The sequence below is a fragment of the Podarcis pityusensis genome (assembly GCF_964106645.2).
Source record: "Podarcis pityusensis genome assembly, chromosome: 6".
NCBI classification, from domain to species: Eukaryota; Metazoa; Chordata; class Lepidosauria; order Squamata; family Lacertidae; genus Podarcis; species Podarcis pityusensis.
In genome coordinates, this window is record NC_138030.1 from 46,889,235 (window position 1) to 46,905,670 (window position 16,436).

General features: G+C 44.1%; 1 protein-coding gene across 1 annotated transcript in view; it reads left to right on the top strand.

Annotated features, from left to right (window-relative positions):
• The window catches only part of LOC308479707 (chemokine-like protein TAFA-5), a 32,647-nt gene extending 29,403 nt beyond the window's left edge, over positions 1 to 3,244 (top strand). The window contains exon 6 of the mRNA XM_081010502.1: positions 611 to 3,244. Within this exon, the coding sequence (XP_080866628.1) occupies positions 611 to 619 (9 nt within the window). The 3' untranslated portion in view covers positions 620 to 3,244. The remainder of the gene's footprint in view (positions 1 to 610) is intronic.
• The last annotated feature ends 13,192 nt before the right edge of the window (positions 3,245 to 16,436 follow it).

Below are 16,436 nucleotides of genomic sequence, written 5' to 3' on the forward strand. Positions count from 1 at the left end.
GTGACACTTGTACCACAGCACACAGCCAATTTTGTCATTGATGTAATGTGACATTATGCCCTTTTTAATTTTAAATTTAGTCAAGTTTGAGGTGCAGTGTCAATCAAATGGTACATCAGAATTAAACCTTTGAGGTGGAACATCATGCCATAAGATCTATGGCATGTGGAATTAACATTTGAAGAGTTGTACTACTGAATATTTGCATTCAAAGGCACATACTCTGATTTTGTTTTGCGAAACACTTGGTTTGGCTTTTGTTCAGTGGAGGGTATCAATGTTCCCCTTGAGCTCCCAGGAGCTCCCAGTTGGCTCATGGAGCTGCCTGGCTGAGGTAGAATGATCTGAAAAACTGGGAATGCAGAGAGAAAAGACAATAGGTTGATCGAGAGCATTATCTATGCTGACTGACTTGTACAAAGTAATGCTGTGACTTCTGATATCTCCTAGGCTTGTTCACATGTTACACTGGACACAGGTACAAGCTGTCTTTAGTACACATGTACAAGGTTTTGTGTGAAAGACTGTTGCCTGAGGCAAACTATAACTCCAAGAGGTTATACAATACAATACAATATACCCAATCCCTTTATGGCTTCTTCTTCTCTAGGTCTCCTGACAGCCATGGTGTACCTGCCCATGAGAGCAGCTTCTCTACTTCCTGCACACGGATGCTGCAGTTCAGCGATCAAATCATCTTGGGGGAAAGGGAGCGACCAGCTTCTTCAACATGGGTTCATCCCCATGAATTGGGGCCCATGCCAACTGTATTTCCTCTTGTGCCTGAACATGGAACACAAAGGCTACCAACAGAGTATAATGGGGTTGTACCTGTGAGATTTCCTCCACTTTTTTTCTTTCCCTTTCTTCCCCATAGCAAATATAACTATTTCTGGCTTATTTTGTGGGTTTCTAAATATGAAATGCAGTTTCCCCTAGATTTCTCCTCCCTCGAAATGACAACAGAGGATTTGTGCCACTTGGTACTCAAGATTTCTACAGGCCTCTTGGATTTGGGGAATGGCTGCCTCCTTCAGACATATGGCTGTGACAGACTGAGGCAGTTGCTAAGAGTCTGGGATGTTCTCCAGTTGCTGTGAAGAAAATGTTCTCTTTTTCCCTGTGCCTCTTCCTTTTACTTGTTCGTTCTCTCCCCCTCCCTCCCCCAAATCCAATGGAGATGAGGAGATGGGGGGGGGGGGAATGGTACGTGTCATGGCTGCCACTCCTGACTGTGGCCTTCTCTGCCTACATAGGGGAGGAAGTTCACCAAAGGCATGGGGCATACTGTGTGAAAGAAAGAAAGAAAGAAAGAAAGAAAGAAAGAAAGAAAGAAAGAAAGAAAGAAAGAAAGGTCCTTGTGAAATGGCAGGGTAAATAACCTGGACAAAAAAAACAAATGTGTGTATTTAATGAGCTTTCCTCTTCCTTTTGTGTTTACAGCTTCTTATTTATCTCCATTTACTCATGGCACCTACCCAAACGTTGCCCTTCACCACTTAATGGGAGCAGGCTCAAAATCTGAGCAGAATTGATTTAATATGATTAGCTGCATGCCATTGTTCATGCATTCTGACTGGAAAAAGATATTCATTCATGACTGGTTTTAGAAAAGCATAAAACTCCCATCCAATTTTCCCCCTCAGACTAGTTCAACCCGTTTGGACAGCCTTGGAAATCTCTGAAGTGGTTGTTTTTTGCCAGGCATATTGCGGCCCTGGGCATTTGAAAGAGATCCCTCTTCAATGTTTGAACTTTTAACTGCAGCGCTTGCTTCTTCAAGCTATGCTATATAGGAATTAAAGCATCCAGGTTGCAGTTTCTCCCATGATTGATTTGGGCTCTAGTACTAAACTGGAAGTGGAAGAGAAACTACCACAAACCAAAGATTGAGATTAAGGCAGAGACCTTGTCCTAATTGCTAGCCTGGGCTTTGCCATCCACACTAGTCCTGGTCCACCCCAGCCTGCCCTTTGCACTACCAACCAACAGCTAGGGGATTAGTACAGCTATTTGTGGTTTGCCAGTGTCAGGAAGAATCCAAGTCACAGGGGAGATAGATGTGGTCCACCATTCTCCAGATGCTTGTAATGCTAACCACAGCAAGACCCAGTAACATCCTAGGGTGATTATAGCTAATGTTCGACTATACACTCCAGTTCTAATCATGGCTTTGCCTCTTTTTTTGTGGTGGTGGGGGGTGTAATTTAATACCTTGAGCCTGCATGGTAAACCATGGGCTCTCCTTTCCTTGGCTTTGACATATCACAGCAGTCGGGGTCAATTAGCCCAAGTCTCACCAGGCAAATGACAGCAAGTTGTTCTGGCTTGTGTGTTAACCCAGCCAGCTAAATTCAGTCTTCACCTTGACTGGCAACAACTAGTAAATGCAGATGATCAAATACACAGCTGTGGGGGAGGGTGAATGGAAGGCTTAATCAGATGGACTGAGGTAAAAGAGATGGGGTGGGTGAGTTGGCAAGACAGAAGGCCAGAAGAAGACTTTCTGCAGAAAACAGGCCTAAGCAGAAATAGGAATTCTACCTAGGAACAACCAATCAACACATAATAAGAGACAATAAGACCTGATCAGTGGTTGATAGAGCTACAGCAAGAAAACTAGAGCAGTTCAAAATGCAGAGACTAACAATACGGGTCGAGAACCTGTGACCCTCAAGATGTCGTTGGACTCCTTTCAGTCCCAGCCAGAATAGACAATGGTCATGGATGATGGGAGTTGTAGTGCAGTAACACTTGGAGTGCCACAAGTTCCTCATCCCTGAATCAACACATATGCCCAGTTGGAGAAGAACAAGAGTCTCTTGCCGTTAGTTCAAGGCTGTCATTAGTTTTTACCCAGAGACTCACTGTTGGTTTTCCTTTTTTCTTAATGCACTATCTGCCCTGTTGATTTCAATTCTTCCCTTCGCCTAGAAGTGCAACATGTTGTACTTCTTCATTTCTACCATCACCCTCTTCTGGTGACTCGACAAAACATTTAAAACTTCCCAAGCTCCATTGGTTGGCACTGATCGACAATTTGAGAATTTCTCCCTCACCTGTAAATATCAAAGGTTTGGGGGTCTGCTCTCATCCCAGCATCCCCCCCACCTTTTCTGGTCTCACTGTGAGTTGGACTCTTACATTGCAAGGGCCTTTTCCACTGTAATAAATTTCCAAAATTTGTGATGTCAAAAAAGAGAAAAAGGTAAGGAAATAAAATTCTAACTTTATTAGTCAACGAGGACACTCCCCATCCTTCTTGTTTTTTTTGCATCTCTGTACGTTCAGTGGTAAAAACTATAGCACCCAGACAGTGGGAGGTGTAGGGGTATCAATATGCACATTCAGTGTTTATTTTTTAAAAAACAGTATCCAGGCATTAATTTTTGAAAGTGAAGGGGCCAGCTAGTCCTGCCCCTTTGATAATGAGGCATTTGCTAGTGATGTCTCCCAGCCAACACCTGATTGAAACTTGGCTATAGGTTTAATCTTTTTACAGGAATGAGAATCCTGGCCAATCTGGGTCTCTCTCCCTTTGGAGGAAATCCTACATGTTCCCATCTGACTGAGCTGATCACGTCAGCTAGGAGACATTGCTGTCATGTGTGTCATTGCGGTCCCCTTCATGTGTTACCCACACAGGTAATGAATGCTTGAAAAGGGTTAAAGAAAAAGGAGAAAACCAGGATCCGCAGTTTTCAGAGGAGGAATCGCATGTGGGAAACATGCAACAATTTGTCGTTGGGCACAGAAAGAAAAAATAAGATGCAAGAGTGTACCTTTCACACACCTATGACACATAGGAAGTGGAATCCCATGGGAGACAACCATTGTACTTGTTTGTGGTAAATGTTCTGTTACATAGGCACTTGAGGGATCTAATGTTATTTGGAAAATGTGGGGCGTTCACCCACTTTCCTGCCATACTTGGAAGAGAGTCACTGTAAGAAAGAGATGGGGGTTCCTAGTCATCAGATTAAGGGGAGCATTCATATATGGTATGCTCTCCCTATAGTGCAGGGGAAGAAAATAAATTTGTATATTAAGTGGTCCTGAAAGCAGTTGAAGAGAATGAGTACTCAACCCATTGGTGTTTACGCAAAGGACAGAGATCTTTGAAAATTAACTCGATTTGTGGAAGCATCCTGCATCCTGGCTCCTAGTGAGCCTACTTTCCAAGATGCCTCAAAATATCACTTTATGGGGAGCTACTACAGTGGGAGGGGGCTATTTCATTCATTACCTGCTGGTGGGAATCCCAAGTGCATCTGATGGACCATTTTAGGAGACCAGTTGTTGGTTTAGGTAGGCATTTGGTCTGATCTAACAGGCCTTTTCGGGACGTGGGTGGCGCTGTGGGTTAAACCACAGAGCCTAGGACTTGCCGATCAGAAGGTCGGCGGTTCGAATCCCCGCGACGGGGTGAGCTCCCGTTGTTCGGTCCCTGCTCCTGCAAACCTAGCAGTTCGAAAGCACATCAAAGTGCAAGTAGATAAATAGGTACCGCTCCAGCAGGAAGGTAAACGGCGGGAAGGTAAAGCGGCTTAGTCATGTTGGCCGCATGACCCAGAAGCTGTACGCCGGCTCCCTCGGCCAATAAAGTGAGATGAGCACCGCAACCCCAGAGTCGGTCACGACTGGACCTAATGGTCAGGGGTCCCTTTACTTTTAACAGGCCTTTTATGCGAAGAGTGATGTAATAAAGCAAGATTTGAGCCCCATGATTTCAAGTGCCCGAGGCTCAATATATTTCTCTCCCTGCCTGTTGTGCAAAATTCATTTCTCTTGGTATTGTGGATGATACTCTGCTCAGAGAAATGACTTGCATGAATACCAGCAAACATTAACACCCTACAGATTGGAAAAAGCCAAGCAATGCAACTGAAATGAACAACAACATATTTTTCTTAATCTGGGCAAATGTCCAAGTAAATGGAATATGTATGTGTCTAGCCAGCAATAGTTAAATACCTGCCTATTCTGCTTTGCCCACCTCCATGCAATCAGAGTGCAGAGAGAGACCAAGTCTCCAAGGCACTAATTCATGTCTTGGCCTAATTACCATTGATTGGATTTCCACATACAACAGTCTCTCTCATTATCACAGCACCATTTGAAGATGTTCTACGTGAGGCCCTCTTAAAGAATCCATTTAAACAACAGAGAGGCTGCTTGCAGTCTGGACACACAGGATCCTGGGAGCCATTAATTATCCATAAAACACAGTATTGGTGAGAATAGAAAGGTCCCTCGTCTGCAGAGAATACAGCTTGCTGTCCCAATGCTCCCATGAGTCCTTTTTCAAACACAGAAGGAAATGGCTGCCTTTCCGTCAGCTATCTTAGAACAGTCTTTGCTACTTAGCTTCCTTTCCAATAAAGTCAGAAGTAGACAGTAAAGCCATCTGTGGTCATCCACCACCTTATGGGGTCCCAAACATCCTTTAAGTCAGGTTTTGTAAGATTCAGCTTTAGGTAAATCTAATGCTGCCGTGTTTGTGTTCTGTGGGTTAGCACGACAATCCAAAGAGGTAAAGGGTTTTAGTTCAACATATTTATCCAAAGAAGGAATTGCAGGTGATAAATCCAATAAAGTGAAACCCACAAGAAACGTAACCTCCCTGTGTTTATCACAGCAGAAGGGGTCAAGTTGAGGGCCAGGAGAAACTGTGACGATGGCGGGGAAAGAGCCCGAGAAACTTGAAATGAGTGTCACATTCATCAACCGCAAGTTCCTCTTGGTGTCCCAAGGAACTGGCACTTGACATAACCTTTTAGCCCAAAGCTCTTCAGTGACTCCTTAAAAAGCCTTAAGTGGACAAATGCTCGTATTTCCAGTGACAAAGCGAGCTGAGGTAATGGAAGTATTTTCCATAAACAGGAACACATGTCAGATCAATGGATCATCTGGCTCAACACTTTCAACCTTGTCCAATGGCTCAACTTCCAAGATGACCAGCAGAGCTCCTTCCCACTCCTGTGTCCTACTGCTGAGCTACAGGGGTCCTCCCACCCCATCAACCATCAAAGCATGCTTAAAAGCATGCCCCGGGTGCATCTTTAAGCCTTTGCACTATACTTCTTTCCACCTACAGCAGCACATATTTCATCCAAGCTTTGTTTTACGACATTAGCAGTACTAACCTTCCCTCTGCCCCCCACTCCCAGTACATGGAATCATGAATGGCACCTTGAGCAATTTGGAGCAAAGGTGGGATATAAATGCAGGAAGAAAACGTGCTTCCCAAAACAGGTGATGGTCAGCACAACACCTAAATACTTTGATGTTGATAAGAGAAAAATAAATAAAGGATTATATTTAACTAATTTTTACTTCGGATATATTCATTGAAATTAATCATAGTCATTGATTTCAGTGGGTCCATTTTGTGTTAAAGTTAGCTGACTACAAGCCAAATATTCACCAGGTTGAGCAGATATGAACCAAGTCTTCTCTGCTGGTGCTAAACTGTAGAACTGGGGAAGCCAACATGGTGGCCCCCAGATGTTGGGCTATGGGTCCCATCATACCTGACCATTGGCCATGCCCCCTGGGGCTGATGGAAACTAGCCCAACAATATCTGGAGGACACAATGCTGGCTATTGCTGGTGTAGAAAGTTCGAGTCATTTCTTGGACATCTTCATGCTCATTTTAACTTGCTCCTTAATGCCTAGACTACATATACATTGAGCCCAATCTCTGTCTTCCATTTAGAAATGCTCTGCTCCCTTCTGATGAGCTCAGTGCACAGAATGAAACCTGCCCATCTCTGATGCTTTCAAGGTTTTCATTAAAGAAAACTTGTAGTGCAAAAAGTGTAGCAGGCACTGTCCACATACTGGACAGCAGAATATACAATAGCATTTCCGGGCACTGCCATCTTACTCTTCCTATCTCTGATCTTGCTGTTATTGCCCACTATGTTGCTTTGGCAGTGTCTGTCCTTCTGGCTGCAGGTGTAACTGGCTCTCTGGTGCTCTTCTGGCTGCAGATGTTACTTACTGGCAGGTGTTCATTATTCAGTCTCTCCTTCTGGGCACAACTGCCAAGTCTCCAGTCACCAGCTGGTGTGGAAGGTGGCTCTGTTGTTCAGTGATGTTGCCAGCTATTTGTTGGCAGCCTCCTTAATGCCTTCCCATGTCAGCCTGTCAGATCACTCAGCTGTTGGCTTCCTGGTGATGGAATTGATTGGATAATAATAATGCCACACACTGTGCACCTGGAAGCAAGCAAGGCCACACTGGCAATCCATCACATGGAAGGCAGTAATGCATCCTAGCTGAAGCAAAGGGCTTTGGACCAGGAGATAAGCAGAGGTGGCTCCTGACCTCTAAGGCAGCCTTGATGAATGAGGAGCTGTTGGCAAAGAGCAGCTGAGTTTTTCTCTCTCTCATCCCAAAGTGTTAGACCAATTCACATGCTCAAATGGAACCATTACTGGAAGTAGATTTCACTCAGATACTTTTCACCTTTTCACCCCACCTTTCCCACTTTTAAACCAGGAGGGGAGCAGAAAAATCCCTCTCATTGGTAGACAAGACTTGGCCAGTGCAGGTAACCAATTCCTTCCACCTTGCAAGGCAGTTGTAGTCTGGGCATCAGCAAGGGAGATTTCCCTGCTTTTCTCGGAACCAGGAGGAGGTGAGAAAAAAATCTGCTTCACCAAGTGACAGGCTCACACAGTTATGGAGACTGGGAAAGGTTTGTAAGAGGGGGGGTGTTCTGCACCCTTCTTACTCCTGGTTAAAAGGTGTACCTCCCTCTTTGCTCACCTGTCAACCAGCTACAGTCATTGACACAGCTGGAGCAACATAATAACTCCACTTCTTCCTTGCCTCTTCTTCAAGTCACCCATGTAGTGACAGGAGGAGGCACATCTGATGGTAGCAGCTGCAGAGATGCCTTGTCTTGACTGTAGAACAGCTGCTAATAATATAGCAAACAGCTCTTCATGTTTCACAGCAACATGAAGGATGTACCTTCTTCTCCTGCCCCCCCTTCTTCACTGGAGATTTTAAAGCAGAAGTTGAATGGCTACCTGCAGGGATTCTTTACTTGTGATTCCTGCATCACAGGGGGTTGGACTAATTGACCCTGGGAGTCCCTTTCAGTTCTATAATTCTATTATTCTGTATTAAGTGTTCACATTATAGTGTAACAGTATGGGATTGTATTTTAATATTTTTATTGATGTGCCCTCCCCTGAACTCATGGTAATGAAGGGTGGTCTAAAATATTTTAAATGCATATCTAGCATTGGTATCGCATATTTAAAGTGTTCAAATCACATATGTTCCTTTAGTGCAGGTATCTCCCAACTCAGCCCTCCAGCTGTTTTGGGACTACAGTTCCCATCATCCCTGACTACTGGTCCTGTCAACTAGGGATGATGGGAGTTGTAGTCCCAAAACAGCTGGAGGGCTGAGTTTGGGGATGCCTGCTTTAGTGCAAGGCAATTCACTGCTATTCCTTCCAACCAACCTGTTTTGTACATAAAGATCTGAGGCTCCGTGAGCAAGAATTTCACACGGATCTTGTAAAGTTTGCCACTGCAAATGTTTGGACAAGGATGAGGGACTAGGTGTGACAATCCAAGCATTTCTAACTGTTCTTCAAGACTGTGCCCAAACTATGCTGTTTCAGAAATCCAACATTAGACCACACTAAAGTTTAGGAAATCCAGAGAGAGGACTAGGAGAGAGAAGCAAGAGTTTAGATAGGGAAGGAAAAACATGGACAGCTCCAAGTGAGGCTGGCAAAAGTCCAGGATGGATTACAAACACCCAATAGCAGCAGACCAGGATGTTACTCCAGCAGGGAGACAGAGGCAATTGAGAGTTTAAATAACCCTACCATGGGAGCCAAATCCTAGGGGCCGAGGTCCCTTCACCATCACCCTATTAAATGTTTGAGGAGGCTGACCCCCTGAGTTGATGAGCATTGCCATTCAAATGTTATGCATGCACTATGCCTTGTGATTGATTATGTGGGGTGGGGCTTGCCTGGTCCCCCCAATATTTTATTCATCCCTGGCACCCATGAACCCTACTGTCAAGTTTGGAGTACCTAACTCCACCCCATCACTGAGGAAACTGCTAGTGCAGGCATGGTCTAATCCAGCCTGCTGGACCTCTTCATCCAACCCCCAGCACCCTGCTCAAGCCAGGTTTCCTCCACCGGTTCCTCAGCTGCTTCTCAGTTTATTGAGGAGAGCCTATTTTTCATCCCAATCTCTGTGCACTGAGAAGGATGGTTAACCCCCTCCCTTCTTGTGTGCCACAATCAGGAAGAAAACTGCCCTCCATCACCTGAATGGAGCGGTTTTTCTCCCCACCATGAAGCACCAGGGAGGGAGGATTGGTCCTCCCTTCATGCCAGGGATGGAAATTCCTGTTCTTAAAGGGGCCATGCCCTCTTCATCGAGCACTGGCTGTCCTCAGGCCATGGAGGTGGCAGTGCAAAAGGTCCTGGGGGTTCTTCTCACCCAGAGGCTTCTGGCAGAGTACTGTCTTCTGGCTTCCGCTATTTCATTATTATTTTTAGTTATGTATATGTCCTACTGTTCCTCCAAGGATTTAAGGGACATATATAGGATTCTTCTCTTCCCTGGTCTCTCTCAGGGTGTGCCGATTGTGAGGATAATTTGATCTTCACCCTCCGCAGAGTCCTCAGAACCTTTCCTTGATCATAGGGGAACTGAATTCCTGGTCACAACAGCTTCCCAGAAGCCTCTCTGTTTGGCCACTGTGGAGAAACAGGATGCTGGACCAGATGGGCCTTTGGTCTGAGGCCACCAGGCTCTTCTTATGTCTCTAGCATCCCCTCCACCAAATGTAACACATCCAATAAAAGCCACCCTGAATTCTGAAGGGCTGCCATGCAGAACAAGGAGCAACTTTGGTCTTTGTTGCTCCAGAGGGCAAGACAAGCACCGATGGGTCGAAATTGTGGAAGAGCAGATTTTGACTAAACCTTAGGAGAAGCTTTCTAACACTAAGAGCTGTTTGACAGTTGAGCAGATTGCCATGGGAGGCAGTGGGCTCTCCTTCGCGGGAGGTCTTTAAGCAAAGCCAGGGATGCTATAGCAATTGCATCCTGCACTGCAGATACTGCGCTGAGCTGGAGACTACATTAGATGGTTATGTCCATTCTCTTCATTTCTTACTTTCCAGTCTTAGATTCAGTTCTCTACATAGCTGCAGCAATTTGCATTTTTATTTTTTAATCCTTATGAAAATTCCTCAGCCATTCAGTGCAAATTTATCCTCATAAACACAGTTTTGAATGGATTTTGATAAATATACAGTTTGGCATTTTTTCCTAATATACAGCATTTTGCATGTTATTTTCCCTAATATATGCATGCTTAACCCAAATGTATGCATTTTTGCACACATTGCACAGCTGGAGAACTGGAGTCCAATATTCAGAAAAGTGTGAAATTTGAAGGATGGCTGTGTTTCGGTTCAAATATTGTTTCAGGAGGTGGAAATCTGGTACTTTCCCCTTTATATATGATCTGAATTGCACTTCTCCCCCACCCATAGAGATGGTCTTTGAGGTCCCTTCCTGTTCTAAAATTATAATATTCTATTACACACCCATCCACCTACCCACCCACAAAACTTAGGTAAGGGAAATACATGATTGTGTATATGTATATGGAAGAAAAACGTGTCTTGAGGGTTGGAACTGGTTGTCAGACAATGAATTGTAATCTAAATCTTCTTGGAAGGTACCAAAAATAATAATAATTTGCTTTGTGCTAACCAAGAATGAGAAATGAAAGTTCACGCTTCGCTGGATGCATCTGCCGGTGAAAATTTATTTTATTTAGCAATTCTAATGGGTCAATTAAAATATATTAGCATGACAATTTCATTTCTTTTCTGATCAGTTACAAAGTAAACAGGCGAATTTAAACCCTTAAGCTGTGAAACAACCTTCAAGACACCCCAAAAAGAATTTCAAGAGAGAAGCCGAGTTGCCATACATCTCAGACAACATTCCGACTAGCCTTTGCCAACGCGGCACCCTCCAAATGTTTTTGGACTACAATGCCCATCATCACCAGCCAGCACTGTGTGGGAAATGAGTCATAATAAAACAGATGGTTGCGGTGTCTATCTTAACTATTTTAGGATTCGCTTCCCTGTGGAAGATCCTGTGCACGCTTCCTTGGAATGAACAAGGACTTGCAGGGAGCTGGATCATGCCTTTTCTTTAGTAGCTTTTCTTGCCACTCTGTCTGCTGCCATTTTATTCTTCTTTTACAATCTTGGGGGGCAGCAATCTCTGTTCTTTAGGGAGTGGAAAGGAATTTAAATAGCCAGCTACTGAACAAGCACACACTGAAACGGATGAGGAAGTTCTGAGCCTTCTTCCCCGGCTCTCTGCATTTTGTTACATATTTTGTGCATTCGTTAAACTTGCTTTGTATTCATAGGTATTCATTCTCATTCTCTCTCTCTCTCTCTCTCTCTCTCACACACACACACACACACACTCTGTGTGTGTACATAGACCTTGAAGAATGACTGTAAAATGTGACTGTATCCTGCTAATCTGCCAGAGGGCTCTACCCCACCACATGTTAGGAAGAATGAACCTTGCCAATTGTGTTTTTAAAAGAGGTATCTGGGAAATATATATTTGGCTGCTACTGACTGACCACTGAAATGCTAAGCATCAAACAGCCTTGGATGGAATCATCACCATCACCATGTATAAACCCTAATTTGAATCTTCCCATGCTTGAGCAGCTGGAGTCAAAACCACATCAAATGCAAGAAAGAAAGAAAGAAAGAAAGAAAGAAAGAGGCAGATATGCAAGACAATCCTTATTTATATATATTATTTATAACCTTTATATCCCACTCTTTCCTCCAAGGAGTTCAAGGTGGCATGCATGGTTCTCTGTCTCCCCATTTTATCCTCACAACAACCCTGTGAGGTAGGTTAAGCTGAAAGACAGTGACTGGTCCAAAATCAACCACTGAGCTTCATGGCTGAGTGGGGACCAGAGCCCCAGCCACACAGGTTTTCGTCCAGCATTCTAATCCAGGCATAGGCAACCTTCGGCCCTCCAGATGTTTTGGCCTACAACTCCCATGATCCCTAGCTAACAGGACCAGTGGTCAGGGATGATGGGAATTGTAGTCCAAAACATCTGGAGGGCCAAAGGTTGCCTATGCCTGTTCTAATCACTACACCATACTGGCTCTCTATAGAAAAGGAAACCCCATACAACCCCATATTAGCTCAAAGGCATGGGATCCTGGCTGATGGAAGGGGCCAGGGACAGAGACCTGGGTTGGGGAAAACAGAGTGCCTGCAACAGGAGAAGACACATACACTCACTCACTAGTCCTAGCAGAAAGAGTCTGGATTGTCTGGGTTGGCCCCTTTGTGGATTGGCCGCACTGGTTCACCGTGAGAACGTATTTTTGAAAGACCTGCCCACAGAAATCAAGATTTTTAATGTAGTTGGGATTGGGCACTGCCTGTGGGTCCACCCAGCCAACCAGCCCCAACCCAAGCAATAAACTCAAAAGCCAACAGTCCCTCCTCAGAAAGACTCAATTCTTATTTAGTGTGACGCTTTTAAAAAACAGCCTTGCTAATACAGATTCCAAAGCAAATGCAGTTCACTGCCCCCAAACTGCAGCTTCGAAGGGGCAGTTGCTGGAAGGCAGTGACTTATGATGGTCATGCAGTGTCATTCACACGGAATACTTCAGATCAGGCTCTGAGTGGTTTATGACAACCCTGCAATATTGACCAAGAGTATTTGCTCCTTATTTGCAGGCTGGGGGTTGATTAGAAGCTGAGAGAATAGATTTCAACAGCACTGCAGTGTTATTTGCTGCTTTTTCCCTTGTATTACAGATTGGACTGAGAGAGTAGGATACAAAAATCACTTAGTTCACTGTTATGCTCCTATTGCAAGTTGGAAAGCTGTGCTGAGACAGTAGCTTACAACAGCCTTGCAATGTAGTCCAGTATTGCAGCCACAAGCCAGAGGGGGAGCTACCTAAACTGATCTTTAGACCTCCTCCTGGGTCAAATAAACCTTAACTACTAATAGGGGCTTCGAACTCCACTGACTTGCAAACCATCTTCCGCTTTTTAAATGCTCAAATCAAGAGAAAACAAAGTAAAACAAGACTCCTGTCTTCAATGGCATATCTTGTTTTTTCCAACCCTCTAAGCCTCAAGCTCAAGTAAGATACACACCGCAACATATTGTACAGAGCTCCTCTTGCATATAGTCACTGTAATTTTATGGGGGTTCCAATCTCTGGAGATTCTCCCAAACCTTCAGAGCAGATTTAGGGATGGAGACAGGAGAAGTTCAGTTGTGTGAGTGGAAGCTGTTCTGTTTATACAATGACTTTGGTGGAGTTAATCTGGAGTTTGCAGAAGCAAACAGGGCTCATAGTGAGTAGAGGGCATGTTTGCAACAATATGAGCAACACCTTCCTGGTAGTCAGAGTCGATTGTGCATCTACAGCACAGATCCCTGTGTTTACAAGGTGTGCCCCATGTTTGCTGTATGTTTCCAATCTCTTATCTCCTTCACCCTTAGTGGTGCCCCCCGGGAGATGTGCAGTGTAGACATGCAAACATGAATGCCCCCTACAGCTTAAATTGGATTGGCAGAGATTAACATTGATGATTAACATCATATCCCTATATGTAAGACATCTTGAGTGTGATTTCTAGCATAGAAAGGCAGGGCATAAACGTCCAAATGCATTTTAAAATATCTGCATTCCATATAGCACAAGGCACGTGCAGTATTTTTTTTCCTCTTCTAAAGACAAGATGGTCTAATAAAAGATTGCTTAACTGTCATAGCCACACACGCGGTAGCATTATTAGGAATGGGCAGCATTAAGGGCAATTGTACAAATCTGCAATGGAGACAGGTAAGATAGAACTAATGCACAGTCTGCTGTTAAAAAGTAAATAAACTTTAAAGCCATTATTTTCCTTTTGCATGTTCCAAAACTAGACTTTACTGCGCAAGCTGTTCCCTAGGGACCAGGGCAGTGGAGGGTAGGGGGTGGATCTTGGAAGCAGCTCTCAAAATATAATATCTGTTTAGACACTTCCAAAGGAGGAGGAATGGGGCTTCCAGAAAAAGGACATGTGTGATGCTTCCACAGCCTCTTGGCTTCTAAAATAGAGATCCATGCCTGACTCTCAGGAAAGCGGGAAGAGAGGTGTCTGTTGTTGTTCATCCCAATCCCTGCCTCATTTCATCAGTAGCCCTTGCCCCATGTCTTTCACCCCAAATATGTCTTCCACCCTTGAATGTAAAAGTTGAAAAATGCCCAGGGTACAAAAATCCCTTGAGGGGTAACATGACCTCAAGGGAAAAGGTCATTCTGAGGAGTCCAAGGACCTGTAGTTGAGAAACCTTAGCACCTTCATAAAACTAAATCCCAGACTCTGAATCCCTACAAGACAGGAAGCCCAGCAAATAAACAGGTTTAAGTGTGCTTGCAGCAAAGATCCAGCTTTGGTTCCAGCAAGGTCCAGTTGCCGCCTGTTACTCACCATTCCTTCTGGAGCTGTCATCCAGCCCTTTGCTGCAGCTTCTCCATCCTGTGCCAGAGGTCACTGCGCATGATGGATGGCAGCACGGTTTGAAGGCAGCTTGCCACGTGGACAGTGTGCTGAATGTGTTATGATCATGAATCTTGATCTATGAATAGTGACAGCTGACTGATTGGAGGACATTTCTGGCTGGCTGCGTGGAACGAAGCGGGGGCTATACGCTATAATGATGAGTATTAGGAATGTATTAAGAGGTAATGCCAGTAGAACAGAACAATGTCTCATGCTAATGCTCTCTTTCAGCCACATAAATTCCAGACAGAACCAAGACATTTCCCATTTTATCACATTCTATCACAATCCCCTTATTTCAGCTACACCTAATGATAGATAATCATTGTATCTGACAAATGCTGGCACAGTAGAATGACAGCTGCTCACTGCCCTTTTATTAAGGAGCTGTTTTCAGGCCATCTATGGAATTATTGTTAGCTTCAGCCCACAAAATGAGGACTGTGCCCATGTGTGCATGCCTTGGGAGAGAAGGTGGATTCTCCTTAAAATGCACAGCTGCACTTGGTTTGAACATTCGCTTCTGCAGAAATGAAGCAAAACATGCAGAATGTGTTTGAATAAAGCAGACGATCATATTGAAAATTCAGGATCATCAACTCAGATTAGCACCAGACTGTAATATATATACCCATCCAGTGTTGGCACCAGGATTTCAGAGGCCATATTTTGGCGATATACACTCTTAAACAAGACGTGGGGGATCTTTTGCAGATGTCGACCCATGCCCATCTTAAACCCACTAGAGGCAGAGCACATCATCCAAGAATTTTCTTACAATACTGTCAACTGTCTTGGATGCACTTTGCAAAATGAGATGAATGACCCACTTGGGGTTGGGTGGGCCATTTGTAAAAGTCATGGTTCCCCAGCAAATCCCTACCCTTGCTGCACTCTGGAGCCAGCCTCTTCTGTGTGGTGTACATCCACCCATTTTTCAATAGCTTCCTGTGTTTTTGAACATTAGTTATCCAGCTCTCCAAAATCTAAATTCACTATATCCCCCATGTCAGGAAGATTTTAGCAGCTTTTTGGCAGGCTAATGATTAACCAAGAACATTTAGACTCTAAACCATGCAATTAGGAAAAAGTATGATACTCCTTGCATGTTAGTTTTTCTGTATCCTGTTCACCATGAAGACAGCAATAAATCTATGCACATTGCATATGCTAGAATAGGTTTCTGCCCTGAATCAATGATGAGATGGAAGAAGCTGCATGGAAATGTCATGGGCTGGTGATTTTATCAATCAAAGCATTGAGCTTTCAGGATGGTTAGCATCTCAGTAGAAATGTCAACTTTTTAGAAAAGACAAAAATGAAGTCCTCTCATATTTAATTATAAGTGGGAAATTACCAGAGAAGAATTTCTGTTAGCACGCCAATTTGTAAATCAAATCATTTTTCTATCCCGATAAGCTTTATGGAGGGACTAGATCTATGGCGAAAGACGCCAGAATGAGATGGTGTTAGGAATAAAGATATTGCAAAAGAAACATGTTGTTTCCTGAGTAACCTCGAATAGTTGACTCCCTGCCAAACATCCATAGGTCAAGCGCATAAGTTTGAAAGTTGGCATGTGATACAGAGTGAGTTTGTGGGTTATGTTGCTGCTGCTGCTGCTTATCCTAGTCTTTTTTCTGAGCGGATCAAAATGACACATGTCAGGGGTTCAGGGACAGAGGCACAGGGTAGGCAGGAGATGGAGAGCGATGGGGATGAATCCCAGGACAGCGAGGAAGAGGATGACAATGACTCTAGAGATTCCATGAGTCTTTCCAGCGAATCAGAGGA